Source organism: Arvicola amphibius, chromosome 6, assembly GCF_903992535.2.
Source record: "Arvicola amphibius chromosome 6, mArvAmp1.2, whole genome shotgun sequence".
Lineage (NCBI taxonomy): Eukaryota > Metazoa > Chordata > Mammalia > Rodentia > Cricetidae > Arvicola > Arvicola amphibius.
The window spans coordinates 96499596-96516701 of record NC_052052.2 but is presented as its reverse complement, the minus strand read 5'-3'; the positions used below and the strand labels follow the sequence as shown (position 1 = coordinate 96516701).

At 36.6% G+C, this 17106-nt stretch overlaps 1 protein-coding gene across 1 annotated transcript in view; it reads left to right on the top strand.

Annotated features, from left to right (window-relative positions):
- Malrd1 (MAM and LDL receptor class A domain containing 1) overlaps positions 1–17106 on the top strand; it is a 617971-nt gene that overhangs the window by 41219 nt on the left and 559646 nt on the right. Inside the window, exons 5-6 of the mRNA XM_038334493.1 lie at positions 1770–1866; positions 16542–16688. Of these exons, the coding sequence (XP_038190421.1) occupies positions 1770–1866; positions 16542–16688 (244 nt within the window). The remainder of the gene's footprint in view (positions 1–1769; positions 1867–16541; positions 16689–17106) is intronic.

Here is a 17106-nt window from a genome sequence, read left to right as displayed (position 1 = left end):
TTTGAGTGTCCAAATGCATGTTAATATATCACATACAAGCCTAAAATCTGTAGAAAGTTAATAGGTTAAGAAAAAGAGGTTGTTGGCTCCTCTGAAATTGCAGTTACAGAGGGATGTGAGCTAGCATCAGGGTTCTGGGAACAAACCCGGGTGCTTTGGAAGATCAGTCGTTGGTCTTATCTACACAGCGCATAGTGTTCTTTAGATATAGAGTCTCATGAAGCTCAGGATGGCCTCCTACTCTTTATATGACAGGAGATGATCCTGAACTACTGATCCTCCACTGTCTCTCTCCCAAAGTCTAGGATTAAAGGTATGAGCCATATGCCTGGCCTAGCTTTGAGCTTGGAGGGGAATAAATAGGGACTCAGGCGTACAATGCAGGTACTCTTGCACCGAACTGTATCTCAGTTGCTGCTTTAGGTATAACTTGTTTTCCTTGTATAAATCATATAACATGGATTGTTTGTTGATTTTTTAAAGTTAAAGTAATATGGGTTATTTATTTTTTTAAGTTTAATTTTATTTTATGCTTATGAGTGTTATGAGTGCATTCCTGTGAACCATGTGCTTAACGGTGGTCAGAAACGTGTTGGGTCCTCTGGAACAGGGATTACAGGAATGTTTGTGAGCTGCTATGTGGGTGCTGGAACCAAATCCGTATCTTCTGGAAGAGTAACCATTGATCTTAACCACCGAGTTGTTGTTGTAGCCCTCCTATGTATTATTTTTGTACGTACTGTTTTACATACCCATATGAGCAGCATGCTGCTTTTCTTAGAAACAATCTTCATTTAACATTTTCTGTGTCTTTCCTACATGATTCTACTTTCTATGTAATCTTCCAGTTTTTCTATTTAGTGTGAAAAATATGACTTTCTAAGACTTACATTTTAGGTTACTCAAGGTGGAACACATGTTTTATCAGATATTTAGTAGACAACATTTTCTTTGTACGGACTCATACTTCCACAACATGTTGTATAGGATCAAAAGTGAATGCAACTCAGAACAGGGATGTGCTTCAGTGGATCCATACTAAACATTAACCCAAGGAGGGATATTCATTTTCTGAAGTGATAATGTTTATACAGTAAAAAAGGCTGAACGATCTACACATGTTTAATACACACTTGAATGAGGCCACAAGCACCATGGCATTCCTTGGTGAGGTTATGATAAAACTTCTATCAACATACCAATTTTCTACTGATTTAAGTAATTAGAAAATAAAATGGCTTCTCTTTGGATTGCTATGATTCATCATAGCACAATATTTCTTGCTATGTAGACATGGGTTGTCTACACATTACACATCATAACACAAAACTGTAAGTCTGTTTTCCAAGCATGATTTGGCCAGCAAGTGACCAGCAATGCACACGATGATAACACAAAGACAATTCAGACGAGACTGTGGCTAAAAGGTGAAGGTGAGACAAACTGCCAAGGTCCAGAGGTCAAGATGAAACTTATGTGAGCACATAAATTGCATATATAGGAGCTCAAAATGTAAAGGTAGATGTAAGAGAGATGCCACATGACTTCACGAATATGGCCCATAACCCACACCAAATATCTGCAGTACAATGATGGCAATATTGTCTTATTCTTGAAAATATTTGATCCCCCTTCCTTGGAATTTGTGTGGTACCCGAAAACCTCCAGGAAGTGGCGTGCGTTTTATTTGTAAGCTCTCTTCTACAGCGTCATGAGAGCGTGGTGCACCTTACTTTGTGTCCTTCATGTGTTTTGTGTTTCTTGTGCAGGTTGTTTTTCAAGCTCAAATGCTTGCCACTCATGGACAAGAGGAAGTTATAGCTATCGATGATATATCTTTCAGTTCAGGGTGCTTGCCTGCAGATGGTAAGAACTTTTTGTTTCATCTTGATTCTTACCCTGAAAATGTAGGCATTGCAATGACTTTTCTCCTCTCTGTTTTTCTGTGACATTTTAATAGTGGCTATGTTTTATTGCCCTGATATACTGTTTAACAGTGAGCGACTTGCCTACATTGGAAGTGAGGATAGGTTCTTTCAGAGGCTCTGATGCTATAAAGGATTAAGTGGGATGATGTAGCATTAGCCTCTAATCTCTTAGTGATGTTTACACTGGCTAGCTAAATGTAAACTAGAGAGCTCTGTGCCTTCCAGAGGGCTGATAGAAAACTGACATCCACACACTAGAAATGGCCTCATAAGAGAACAGGTTTGATAATCCACTGCAAGGCATCAATTGGAAGAAAATAGTAGCTGTAATCTATCTTCTATTTGGAATAAAACAAAATACATTGATAATCTACATATGTCAATATAAGATGACATCAGTATTGATTTCTTAATTTTATTAACCAGATACCATTCAATTCCCTATTTATATTTTTCCAATGGGAAGTTTAGTATTAAAATTAAAACATGATTTGGGTAAAAATTTAACCAAATAACCAAGGATCATATATATGTATATATATATAATTTTACATTACTTTTTATTGCATTATGGTTTAATATAATATAACCAAATACAATAACTATTTTAGTAGTAAGTTTTATGTTATTATAATGAAGTACTTGAGACTAGGTACAAGATAAGGAAATCAAGTTAATATAGCTCATAGTTCTAGATTTCAGGGTATATGCTTGACTCCGGTGATTACTTCATGATAGAAATACATCATTGTGGATGACATCATAGAAAAGAATACTCAAGAGGGAAAGAACATTTGATGGGACAGGAAACTGAGGTGGAAAAAGGTTTTCTTCTCTATTATAATAAATTTATGAGAACCAACTGGGATCCCACAAGAATTACAGTAGATCCTTTTCAAAGTTGTACATATTTTGTTCTAATGACTCCCTGACTAAGATCTACCACTAATGGTCCCAACAGCTGTTAATGTTGTCAAACAGTGGATCAAACAGTAAAGACATAAACCTCTGGGGGACTTAACTTATACACAAACCTTAGAAGCTATTTTGTCAGAAGGGACTCCATGTTTGAACTTAGTTAAAATATATGGCAGTTATGATAATAATTCAAGATTCAAGGAGACATGTTGGCTTTCCTAAGAAAGAACAAGGATTTTGTTAGTGGATACTTTTATTGTATGTGAAATTTAATCATTGTTATTTCTGGTATGATAGAAGTTGCAGATATGCAGGATTTATGGGATCTGTAAAAGTCCTTCTAACACTGAAATACACAAAGGCCTGTATTAGCAATGCTCGCTGTATATTAGAGAAGGAATTTCCTTAGGATTGATTGAAATAGATATTTCAGGGGGCTAGATTCATGCTACTCAGTTTTAGAAGTAAATAATCAGATTATCAACACCAAAGACATTTCAGGAAAAGAGGGTGGTATTAATTAGACAAGAAAAATACAGCCTATCAGAATTATAGGCTGAGCTACTCCACTGCTGACTGCCCATCAGCTCAACTCTCCCATCATAGTCTCTCTCTTCCTGTTACCTGATGCTATTCTCAAATTAGGAATACAGCCAGTGTTCACTCAGTCTTTTTAATAAAGCACTTATTTCTGACCCTGTCCACCTCAGTGTACTTTTTATTTTCTGCAAAAGTTTGGGTCTGTCAAAGTGAATACTTCTTTCTTTTAATTAATATTTATTTTTTATTTTTTTATTAAAAATTTCCATCTCTTCCCCTTCTCCCACTTCCCTCCCCTCCCCCCACCCACACACCCACTCCCTCTCTCTCCAGGACAAAGAGCAGTCAGGGTTCCCTACACTATGGGAAGTCCAAGGTCCTCTCAACTCCCCCCAGGTCCAAGAAGGTGAGCATCGAAACTGGCAAGGCTCCCACAGAGTCCATCCATGCAGTAGAGTCAAAGCCCAGTGCCACTGTCCTTGGCTTCTCAGTCAGCCTCCACCGTCAGCCACATTCAAAGAGTCCGGTTTGATCACATGCTCCATCAGTCCCATTCCAACTGGCCTTGGTGATCTCCTATTAGATCTGTCCCACCATCTCAGTGGGTGAACGCACCCCTCGTGGTCCTGACTTCCTTGCTCATGTTCTCCCTCCTTCTGCTCCTCATTAGGACCTTGGGAGCTCAGTCCAGTGCTCCAATGTGGGTCTTTGTCTTTATCTCCATCCATCACCAGATGAAGGCTCTATGGTAATATGCAAGATAATCATCAGTGTGGCTATAGGACAAGGCCAGTTCAGGCACCCTTTCCTCTGCTGCTCAAGGAACAAGCTGGGGACATCTCCTAGGACACCTGGTAACCCCTCTAGAGTCAAGTCTCTTGCCAACCCTAAAATGGCTCCCATAATTAAGATATATACTTCCCTGCTCCCATCTCCACCCTTCCTCCATCCCAATCATCCCATTCCCTCAAGTTCTCCCCATTCTCTCTTTCTCCCTCTCTCCTCCCATCTCCCCTTATCTCCACCTCACCCCCACCCCTGTGCTCCCAACCCGTGCCCAGCAATTTTGTCAATGATCTTCACCAACCCCACATCAGACAAAGGTCTGATCTCCAAAATATATAAAGAACTCAAGAAACTAGACTTTAAAATGCTAATTAACCCAATTAAAAAACGGGGCCTTGAACTGAACAGAGAATTCTCAACAGAAGAAGTCCGAATGGCCAAAAGACACTTAAGGTTATGCTCAACCTCCTGAGCAATTAGGGAAATGGAAATCAAAACAACTCGAAGATACCATCTTACACCTGTCAGAATGGCTAAAATCAAAAACACCAATGATAGCCTATGCTGGAGAGGATGTGGAGTAAGGGGAACACTCATCCATTGTTGGTGGGAATGCAAACTTGTGCAACCACTTTGGAAATCAGTGTGGCGGTTTCTCAGGAAACTGGGAATCAACCTACCTCAGGACCCAGCAATTCCACTCCTGGGAATATACCCAAGAGATGCCCAATCATACTACAAAAGCATTTGTTCAACTATGTTCATAGCAGCAATATTTGTAATAGCCAGAACCTGGAAACAACCTAGGTGCCCCTCAATAGAAGAATAGATAAAGAAGGTGTGGCTCATATACACTTTGGAGTACTACTCAGCAGTAAAAAACAATGACATCTTGAATTTTGCATTCAAATGGACGGAAATAGAAAACACCATTCTGAGTGAGGTAACCCAGACCCAAAAAGAGGAATATGGTATGTACTCACTCAGAAGTGGATTCTAGCCATAAATAAAGGACATAGAGGTTATAATTCATGATCCCAGAGAAGCTAAATAAGAAGGTGAACCCAAAGAAAAACATATTGTTGTCATCCTGGATATTGGAAACTGTCAAACTGACTTCTAACAAAATATGTTATTGACTAGTCTTGTTAATCATCCTCAAAAGAGAAACAGACATGTAGGCCATCAATTGGATAGAGTTTTTCCTTGCTATTGGGCTTCTGCTTTTGATGCTATACTTACATTGCATATTTCCACGGGACACCATTTGATGTTGCTTGGGAGTGGAACTTCCCTACTTTCATTTCAGATGTGAACGTTTTCTCTATTACTAGTTGTTGAAATTAAAGCAACTTTCTCATTATCTGTGATCATCATTTTGGGATAAAGACCAAGGTAGTGGGAGTCATAATACATATTCAAAAGATAAATACAAGATTTTGTAGTGACCACTTCAAATACCTCTGGAAAGAAGAAAAACAAAACAGAAATAAGAGTCAATAGATGATAACATTCCATAAACATTGCAGAGAAACCTGGGGTCAAATAGAAAAACACCAATATCTTTACTTGTTATCACAATCTGCTTGTAATGTACATCAGATTCTGTGGAAGTGAAAGATACTAAGCATTAGTCATCATGTGTACATTTCAAGGTTGTTCTTTTCAGTTGTGCCTTTTATATGTTAAATTCATACATCATTGCAGGGTTTGGGATCAGAGCAGATGATTTTAGGATTCAAGACTGAGGTCTTCAATACATGTGAATGTCAGGCATGCAAGACAGGGTTCTGATAAGTTAGATGTCATGGAACAAGGGGTGTGGCTCCATTCTGTAAAGGACAGGAATGAAAGGTGGTTAAATTAAGAAGCATTAAATTTCCACTGGGATTGAGCAGCCAACTCCAGGCAGTAATGGAACAGACTGAGTACAGTTCATCATCAGAACCACATGTGAGAGTGATTGGGGCTGGGCTTCCCTCCAGACCTAGGAGATGAGGATCACTGAAGAGGGGCTTGCATTTTAAATTAGGTTATTGGGGCAGTTTCTGTGAAATAAGCAAAGCTACGCTTAAAAAACAGACCTGGCGTTGGCAAAATGTGCATCCTGGTCATTCCCTGATTCCTGGACAAGGAACAGAAGTCCAATAAAGAGAGTCAGTGATTTAGTTTCCTAGGTTCCTGAGGGTGGGATTGAGTGGGAGCACCAGAGGCATGGAGACAAAGCCAAATGGTTGTCTTCCATCAGAAAATCCTTCCGGATGCAAGCTGGGCTTAGGCATGGCTTTAATCGGATGTAAACAGATAAGTAAGCTTAAATGACTTTATAAAGTAAAGGCGTGAGTATTTAACTTGTTTCTCTCCTTATGAAAGTCAAGGATAAAGAAAGGTTTTAATGTTTTCCCCATGCTGTTCAGATTGAGGATGAACTCTGTACATATCAATTTGGGGACTGGAAAAAGAAAGAGAGGGAGGGAGGCTATTTTTGGCCAAGCTATTGGTCAGTCAGTTCTTATACGGATAACTTTCATTGCTAGGGAGCACAAAATTCTTCTGAATATTTACTTTGGTTCCTATAATAGGGATAAGCAGTGGGAATCACTTTAAAAGTTAAGTAAGTTTGCTTCAAAAACTGATAATCCATCCATTTAGGAATAAATTTCTATTTTCTATTGTATTTCAAAATCTATTTTGTCTGCTTTATTTCCTATTATCATCATTGGTGTATTCATCACCAGAAGGATATCTCTAAAAGGAAATGTGGCTGATTTTTCCAGGTGTAACCAAAAACATAAAATCAAAAACAATACCAAAGCAAAAGTAACAACTTCAAGAATAAAAGAAAAACAACTAATTAAAAAATATCCAGATATAGAGTAATTTTCTCTCTTAAAAGCATAGCATATGGGATATATATTTATATTTACATCTTACACAGACACACACACACTCACACACACAGAGGAATATTTCTATATCACCTTATGCATTCAATGAATGGAGATTAACAAATATAATTACTACATGAAGTGGTTAGTGTAGAATTTCTAGGACTATAAGACTTTTGCCTTTTGCTGGAAATGTTAATAAGATAAGAAAAATATTAAAATATGCTTATCCTCAGAGTCACAATGAATGTAAGACAATAGGCATATAGAAGATAAATGTATCAAAAATACTCATCTTTGAAATAATACACTCAGAGGAGAAGAGAAATATATAGTGGAGATAAAGATATAAGGGATGCTATTATGAGACAAAGGTAATTAATGCAGAGTAGACAAACAAAAATTAATAAAATTTCCAATTTTATTGTAATCACAAAGCAATTACTTCTAGAAGTCAGAGGTTGTAAGTTAGGATTAAAAAGTGAACCAATTTTATTTTATGAAATCTCATTCTAACTAAAATTACAAATATTAATCAAAAGCAAGGGGAGGTGAAAGCTGGTCATAGTGGGATACTCCTGTTATCACTGTTCTCTAAGATTGAGGCAGGAGGATCACAGTTTAAGGTTACTCTGAACTATAAAGCAAGACTCTTCTCAATAAATAAAACAGAACAACAACTACCAAAGAAGTTGGAAAATGACACAGGACACATCTCTAACCCAAGTGGAGTGGCTAAATCAGTGTTAAATGTGTCTCAATACAATGAAAATGAGCAGTGCTAAGTAGAAACATTGTACTGCATAATGGTTAAAGGCAAGTTGACCAAAACCAAACCAAACCGAAACAACAAACAACGCCCCCCCCAATCTTCAACAGATATGGCTTCAATGGCAGTATTTCAAAATGAATAGAAAATATTGTTGGAATTAAAAGCAATGTATGATTTCACCAGGAAACTTCATTACATCTCTCCCAAACGTAATAGAAAGCATATACAGAAAGTCATCAAAATCACCATATTATATACTTGAACAAAATGATCTACCAATATGTAACAATTAACATTTATTATTTGTTAAAATATTTTAAAACAATATAATGGTTAAACTAAATCCCAGTCGAATGCAATGTTTGTCCAGGACAGCCTCAGTCCAGGGGTACAACGGTAGAAAACAAGCAAAGTCTTCAATCTGGGGAAAGAAGATTAAGAAATGAATAAAATTTCACAGCTAAGTGCTAATTTGGGCCTGCCTCCATTCAGTCATATGATAAAGCCCTGACCTCCACCAGAAGACTGGGACTTAGTAATCCGGCTGAGTAGAAACACATTGCTCCTTTGTCTTAGTCATTGTACTATTAGGGTAAAGAGACAACACAACCAAGGCAACTCTTACAAGAGAAAGCATTTAATTGGGGGCTTGCTTTAGTTTCAGAAGTTTAGTCCATTATCATTGTGGCAGGGAGTATTTGGCAGACGTGGCAGGCATGGTGCTGGAGATGTAGTTGAAATCTACAACCATCCTGATCCTAAGGCAGGGACATGGAGATGGGGTCTGGCATGGATTTTTGAAACCTCAAAGCCTAACTCCAGTGACACACTTCCTTCACGAAGGCCACACCTCCAAATCCTTCTAATGCTATCAAACAGTCCCACTCCTTGATGACTAAGCATCCAAATGCATGACTCTCTGGGGTCATTCTTATTTAAATTTCTTATTAAAAATGTCCGAAAAATCTTTTTGGATAACACTGTAGTCTTGTAATAGGCAAATATATTCTTTCTGTCTCTCTGTCTCTGTCTCTGTCTCTCTCTCAAATACAGATAGATGCTAAAGTACCATATAGTACCATATAAAAGGGAAGTACATGATAGCATTGATAATGAATGGCAATGAGAAATAAAATTCCAGAAACAAAAGTCAATCATTGTAAAAGGAAAATAAACTAATTGTTTTATTAGATTAGCCAAACTAAAAAGATGAAAAACATAGATTACAAATGTCATGAATGAAATGAAGCCTAATGAGAAAAATCTTATAGATATTAAACTAATAACACATCTAACAATTGATTTCTGGTAGTTTCTTTCAGTTAAACTATTAAAATAATAAGTGATAATATGACGAATATTATGTTTAGTAAAATTCAAAATTAGCATATTTTCATGAAAGAAAATTCTAAGACAACATATTTTACTTGCAAATATTGTTAAAGACTTATTAAAAATAAAATGGTGTTCATTCTTTTCAGTATAGAAAATAGAAACTAGGAGAACATGTTCCACCTCATTCTGAAAAGATTACATTACACAACAAAACTCCAGACAAAATCCACAAAATACCATGTTGTCTAACTTCAATGGTCATTGTTCTCACAGAACTCAAAAATTTTAGTAAAATGTTATAGAATCAATTGAAATGCAAGGCTGGTTCAATGTTACTAAAGCAATCAGTTTGTGAGACCATGTAAACAGACTCATGCAGAAGTGGCCATACAATAGCCTCTGTAGATCCAGAAAAACTGTTTGACAAAACTCAAAATACTATGAAGAATTATGAACTTATTTAATATCATAAATGTTCTCAAATCTTACAGCCAACACTAAAGCTAACAATGAAAGAATGGTACTGTGCCCTGAAACTGGAACCAAGAAAGGTTGGCGATTCATCACTGTAATTCACCAAAATTCCTAAGTGGTACAACAGAGTAATACACATAAACAAAGCACACAATCAGAACAGAATAAAGTACACTTCCCTATTTGGATAATTATTTAAACAGTCTCATGGAATATAGTTTTTAAAAGTTTCTAGAATTGGAAAATTACCTTGACATAGTAGCTGGAGACAAGGTCAGAAGAAGCATCTAATTTGGCTTAGTGTAATAGCAATGAGCCACTAAAAATCCACATTACAAAATGGCTCGACATGTTGCAGAGTAAAAAGAATTCTTAAATATACCAATATGAGTTTGATCTGCACTTAGAAAGCCACAAAACACTGACAAAGGCTCTCAAGAAGAAATAAATGTTGAATTTATGAGAAGTAAGTTAAAAACAAGTTTATAAAACAATGGTAGCTTTTTAAATAAAAAAATAGAGATGGTATAGTTTCTCCATAATTTAGTAATTATATGTTCAGAGGAAAATAACCCTATTGTTTTAGTAAAAATATTTTAATTTTTACTGCAATATAACAACTTTATAGCAATACATAATTATACTTACTTTTATCATTTCTTAATTCCTTACTGAAACAATAAAATTATGTTATTTTTATAGTATTAGAGAAACCCTTCAGACATTTCCTCTACTCTTAAAAATAATGTTGTATAGAGTTGTTGTCCTTCTCAGAATACAAAACTCATGGTAGGTTTATTGGAAGAAATATCAGTTTATACTCTCCCAAACTATTAAGCACAAAATAGAAATCAAGGCTTGTGACTATATGGAAATAAAATGTATTTAATCAGTGCTTCTTGAATAACACTGATTGATTCTTGAATAAATTGATGATTATAATTTTTATAATGATTGCATGCTGTGACTCATAATCAGAATATTGTGAAATCCGTGAATATTTTTGATTGGGTTTTCAGGACTTTGCTTCAGTGTCATTTATAAAATAACACAAATGTACAAATCATTGCTTAATTAGAATCTTCATGATGCATAAATATTATCCAGTTAAATAACTAAAATCTTACTTACCTTTTTAAAATGCTAGCTTTTCAGTAACCTTTTAAGAACTAATAACTTTTCATTTAAATCCATTATTAATTAAAGAAAACTTACCAAAAGCTATCTGAAATCTTTAGGGTCAAAATTGGATGTTAATGGTAACTTTTACTGCAACAGAGCTGGAATTCATTACCTAATGAATGGGAATCACTGGCCAATTGCACACAACCTGTTTATGTGAGATAAGCTTTGAAGGATGGCTGTGGTAGACACGTGACTTCATTAGTCTAGATGCCTTGGGATGATTGGCAAACCTCTCTTCTATTAAAGATGAAAAATTTTAACTACCTGTCTAAAAATTTTCTGTAAATTGAGATGGCAGTACAATGTACAAAAGGGAGTGAGGAAAAGAGGGAGAAGGAAGGGAGAGACGAGAGAGAGGAAGGAGAAGGAAAGAATGAATATGATATCTACACATGACTTTGAGCTGCTGTATTGAATATATTAAAATAATATGAGCTTCTTGAAGATTTATTGATTGGCAATGTATGCAAACAACATCCAAACATAAACCTATTATGGTTATAAATTTGGTTAGGATATCACTAAAAGTGGTTATACTGAGAAATAAAAGAAATATGTCATACCTTATCCATACAGAATACATCCCAATCAAATGCAATTTTCACTTAAATATTTTGCTAGTTTTGCTTATATCACTTTAAAACTATTGTATAAATAGTGGTAAATCAGAGATAATACATAACATTTCAATGAATTATGCCCAATGTTAATAGCTCTGAAGGGAAGATTTGTAGCAACTGATTTGAATCCACAAAATTACCATTGTAATTGTTTCATGCTAATTGTTATTGTCGTATCCTAGCGTCACTTATTGTCATTGTTTTCTAAATTGCATGTGCAGTTTTATTTCCAGTGTATCTTATTTTCAAGATGATTTGCATATTCATCAGTTTCAAACTCTCATTATAAAAAAACATATTATGTAGGTATTGGTAAATCACTGCTATTACCAATCGATATACTTTATCACAAATAAAATATAAGATGATTTCTAGAGACCATAAAGTAATTTCAATCTGATTTCTTTAGTCATTTACTCATTTGTTAAAGAAATAAATATGAATTTAGCTCTGTATCCTGCCAAGATATATTTCTAGGCATTGAGATAAACAAGAGCAAAAAGACAAGTAATATTCATTATGTTCGGGGAACTTGCATTTTTATTTGGGGTAAACAGACAGTAAGCAAATAAATAAATGTGTTTTATGTCAATGATGAGCAAGAGAGCATGGGACTGAGATAAAGTGCCAGAGGTGAGGGTAAAAAAGTAAAAATTTAAATAGCACACTCAGTATGCTGACCTTAAGTGCACAGATAGTAATTGAGCAGGAAGGCCAAGGGGTCCAGAGAACAAGACACGTGCACTTTAGCAAGATATGTAATTGTAAAAGCCTGCAGGAGTAAGATTGGTTTACTAGGTGAAGATCATAGCAAGGGCTTTTCTGTCTCCCTCTTACAAGGGCATCTATTAAAAATATTTCCCTCTCTGCTCAGGAGAAATGCAAAAGCAGGAGGGTCAGGAATTCAAGGTCATCATTGCTTCTATTATTATAGCATATCATGGTAGTACATACCTGTACTTCTAGATCTTGGCATGTTGATAAAGACAGAAAAGTCAGGAGTTTATGATCAGTGTGGGTCACATAATACCATGACTCAAGCAATAATGTTAATAGAATCCAGAATAAGATGACTGTGTTTTGAGCCAGAACTGGTAATATTAATGGAGTCTTTTACATGTTTTGCAGATAAAGTAGAATTTTTTCTAATGCAGAGGATGCCAGGAGGGAGGAGGATAAAGGGAGGGAGTAGGGAATAGGGTCGAGAAAGAGAGGCGAAGAGGAGAGGAGAGGAGATAAGAGATGGCATGTTGCAAACTTCATGCTTGAAGCACAAGTACAAGTTGTTTGCTATTTCTAATTGAAAATAAATCTGTAGAAAGATATTTTGGGCAGAGGAAAATAAATTTCAGATTATGGACTACTTTTTGTAGGTACTTTAATCATCTTAGGGAAAGAACCAAAATGGCAGGAGGATGGCTTAGTTGGGCTCCAGATAAGGCGCGAAATAGAGCCTGACATGTAGCTCAGTGTGAAAATCTGGTCACATAAGAGAAAATGGTGTGCGGAGTTTAGAGAGAATGCTGCATTTCCCATCTTTCCATCCCTCATTCCAGTAAAGCTCCAGACACCAAGAATAGGGAGCAATCAAGTATACACAACGCTATTGAACAGTTTGTTGAGGATTGAAAAGTAAATAGATACAGTACTTCAGAAGTTACGCTTGATAGATGCAGTTTCCATTGAAACTGGGATGGGGCAGAAGTAAAGGTTATGAAATACAATACTTGTAGTATGGAGGCAGTATGAACACACGCTAAGCAAAAGAAGCTAGACCCAGAAGACCAGGTACCACATCGCTTCCTTTATTTGAAAAGCACAGAGTGAGTAAATCCACAATGACAGAAGGCAGTGTCTGAGACGGTAGAGAGAATGGAGCCTTACCAGCAATGGATTTTATTTAATATAAAGGAATGTTTTGGAAATACATAGTGATTTTAATTGTATAATGCTGCAGATCTACAAAATGATACCGAAGTGAACAACTTCAAGTAGTGTGTTTTATAGAGTAGGAAATTTACATTAAGAAGAGCCCTCACCAATCCAAGTTCAAGAGTAAATGGAATTCATGAGAATCTGCATTGCTTAAAAAAATAAGTTGATAATTTGAGCCATTTGAAGATGAATGAAATACTGTTGTTTGGTTACCAAAGGGAACGATCTCAATAGAAAGAGAACATGTGGTTGCAGAGGAGAGAGGATAAACTTACTGGAGTGAATCTTTAAATAAGCAGAATATGCAATTTCTTTACAAATGAAAATGATGTCCAGAGAAGAGCATGGGCAGCTGACAAGAAAAGATGTAGAGAACACAGCAGGTGAAGGTGGGGCTGGAGTGGGTCTCATCAGATTTCTCTAATTTTCCCAACGAAGTGTGAAGTAAGGTGACTAACTGACAATGATGTTGGAGTGGGAAAGAATGAGGAGGATAGGAACACTTGTCTAAGATGGAAGAGAATTGGGGTGTCATACTGTAATGAACTGGAGGGTCACAAATATGAACTTATATCATTCTGTAAGATTGCATCCTCTCTTTATGGCCATTAGCTGTATAAATACAGGGCAGACCAGGTAGAGGGTTGTATTTAGTTTTTCTTTGAGAGACTGGAAGTGCATAAAATGATAAAGGGAAAGGCATTTGTCTGAACAACTGTAAGAAAAGAAATAAAGACATGACCAAGTACAAAAGTCATTAAAAACATTGTACGACCATAGACTGATGGGCTGGTATGATAAAAGCGGTCATTGAGCAAACACCATGGAATGTTCTCAAATAAACTAAGATGATTCCAGGGTCAGTAGGTGATATGATTTTATAGGATTATCATCATATATAGCTCATTTTCATTGGTGTCACTAAGAAACATGAAAGACTTGTTAGAGTTGAGGTATCAAAAGGAGCGAGCTACACATGCTAGGTTACCATTGCAGAGTGGGCCACTTGAAGGTATAAAAGGGAGAATTCAGTATCATCAGAGGTTTTCATGCTGCAATGAAAAAATGGAGTTGTGTCTCTTCATCCCCAAGGCAAGTTCAAGAGTGAGTTAGGAAACAAGTTAGAATCTGTGAGAACTAGTTATAGTGATATTTCACTTAGGTTTTAATAAACAAAGCTTGCATGAAGATCAGAGGGTAAAAATAAGCCACTAGAGGCCACACAGTGGAGTCACACCTCTAATCCCATGGTTTGGGAGACAGTGGCAGATGGATCTCTGTGAGTTCAAAGCCTGGCCTACCCAAGATCAATGTAGAAACATATGCAGGTGGTGGTGGCTCACACCTTTAATCCCAGTACCAGGGAGTCACACCTTTAATCCCAGCACTAAAGGGAAATATAAAATGGGAGGAGACAAAGGCTTAGGGCTCAGCCTGCAGTCACTCAGCCTTGGTAGAGGTAAGACTTTTCTAGTTGCTTCGCTGTTTTGCTTTTCTGATCTTCAGCTTGAACCCCAGTATCTGTCTCTGTGTTTTTGCTATTTGTGCTACAATTGGTAGCACTTACAGAAGCAAGTGGAAGGTTCAATAGAGTTCACATTTTCTTCGAAGTTATTTTCCAGGAACTAAATAACAACAACAACAAATAACATAAAAGTGAATGTTGAAACAGCCAAAGCCCAAATTTTCAAAGACCGAAGAGTTCATACCATTTGCTGCTGAGTATGACAACCTGGCCCAGTGGGAGTCAAGAGAGTTAAACTCAGTATTTCCTAATCAGAGAGTAAGAATTTTCTGCAAGTAGTAGTAAGATCAGAGGGGACAGCGAGTCTACTTCCAAGTATAATCTCTGTCACAAAACTATTCATAATGTGATCTAGTCAGAGAAGGTAGATCAAGAGTGGAGCCCGTTTCCAGCGTCAGAAGATATCATCTACCATATAAGTTCCCTAAACAAGTCACAATCCTAGATTCTTCATTTCAGTGTCAGTGTAGATCGCTTCTTTGAAAACATTGATGGTTAGGTTTGGAAGTTTCCTCGATACTACCATGATCTTATTGAACCATAGATCCAGTGGCATGGTTGCTTTATCCTCACTGTCCCTGTCTCTCTGTCTTTGTCTCTGTCTCCCTATCTCTTTTGTCCAGATTATGGCTTTGTAATCTTCTGTGCAAGTGTTCAGAACATTTTAGTAAATTGTACCATTCTGGGAGAGATGTGCTTTCAAGGGCTCCTGCGTCTCACTTGTGTTCTCTGTATAAATTTAACAGATGAGGCTTTACCATGTCAAGAAGTGTTGAAAAACAAGCAGGACCTACATTGTTCGGATATGGAGCTCCACAGATTTGATTCTTCAGATGAAGGCTTGAGATGTAAGTGTCAAACTGAGATTCCCATTTTGTTGGTATGGTCACAATGTATAAAAGCCAGCAACCAGTTACAGCAGCATGTATGTGCCAACCTTTGTTGGCACTAATGTCTTGGTTTTAGCCGGGTGTCCAAGTTTGCACTTTAAGAGAATAGTGAACAAGCTTATACACATCTACCTAAGATGACATTTTATAAAGTCATACCATTACAGAGTATCTTATAATCATATACAATATATGGCTTTTAAAATTTGAGTTTGAGGGTGAATGCTAAACAAACTAATGGATATAATTCCATGAAGTAGATAAGGAGAAATAGGGAACTTCACAATTTGTTCTAAAGCTATGATGCAAGAAAAATTACAAATCTAATTTTTAAGCCAATATTCCTTTGAAGAGAAGATCCACATTTTTATCAAATGAAAAACTTTTGCAAAATAGAGTGGCTTAGGCATTCTTGCAGCTGTGTCTGGCCTGTGGGTCACATGTACCCCAGGACAGTTTTGAATTTGGCCAAACAAAAATGACTTAAAATTGTACATGATGCCTTTTTGTAATGGAGTTATGTAGTTCTCCAGCAGGAACTTTGTAGATGACATTATCATGTCCCGGTTGAAGAAGGTTGGGTGCACCTGCCTGGGTCTAAGGCTTTACTGAACCAAACATTCAAGATAGTGATGTGCCCTTGTGCATTTGCAGAAGACCTCTTAGTTTGCAACACACAATTGAGGCTGAGTTGTCACTCCAGGAGACTGGAATAATCCACCAAGGCCCTTTGCTCTCCTCTCAGTGTGCCAGCCCTGTGGACTTGACTTCGCCATGTGTGCCTGGGTAGCCGAGGCATCTGCTGAGCAAACTTCTTGGATGTGCACAAAAGCAAGTGAGGTCCCTTTCCTGGACTCTGTACCCTGGCAGAATCAAAGTGGCAATGATGAAGGTACCAAATGAAATGCAATGTATTTTATATAGGATGCTTTATTGTGATGAGTATTAAATCTTTAAGCCAGGGGTGTTGATAAACATACATATTAATAAGAGTATAATATATCATAAATTTTTAAAGGGAAAAATAATGTTTTTTAAAGCTGTGAAAGAAAAATTATGCCACATTAGCTGTTGTTTTATTTTATTTTTCTTATGGTCTGGATGTATTCGTTTATATGAATTAAAAACAAAGCCTTTTATCAAGCCCAGTCATGTTGCTTCTCACTGAAATGATGTTTCCTTCTGTTACTGGAATGTAAGTTATTATGATTTGTGTGCATGTCTCCGCACCCTGAGCTCTTTTTCAGTTATTGGTTGCTTTTTACTTTTATTTTTGCTACTAGTTTGAAAATGTAACCTGACATGTTTTT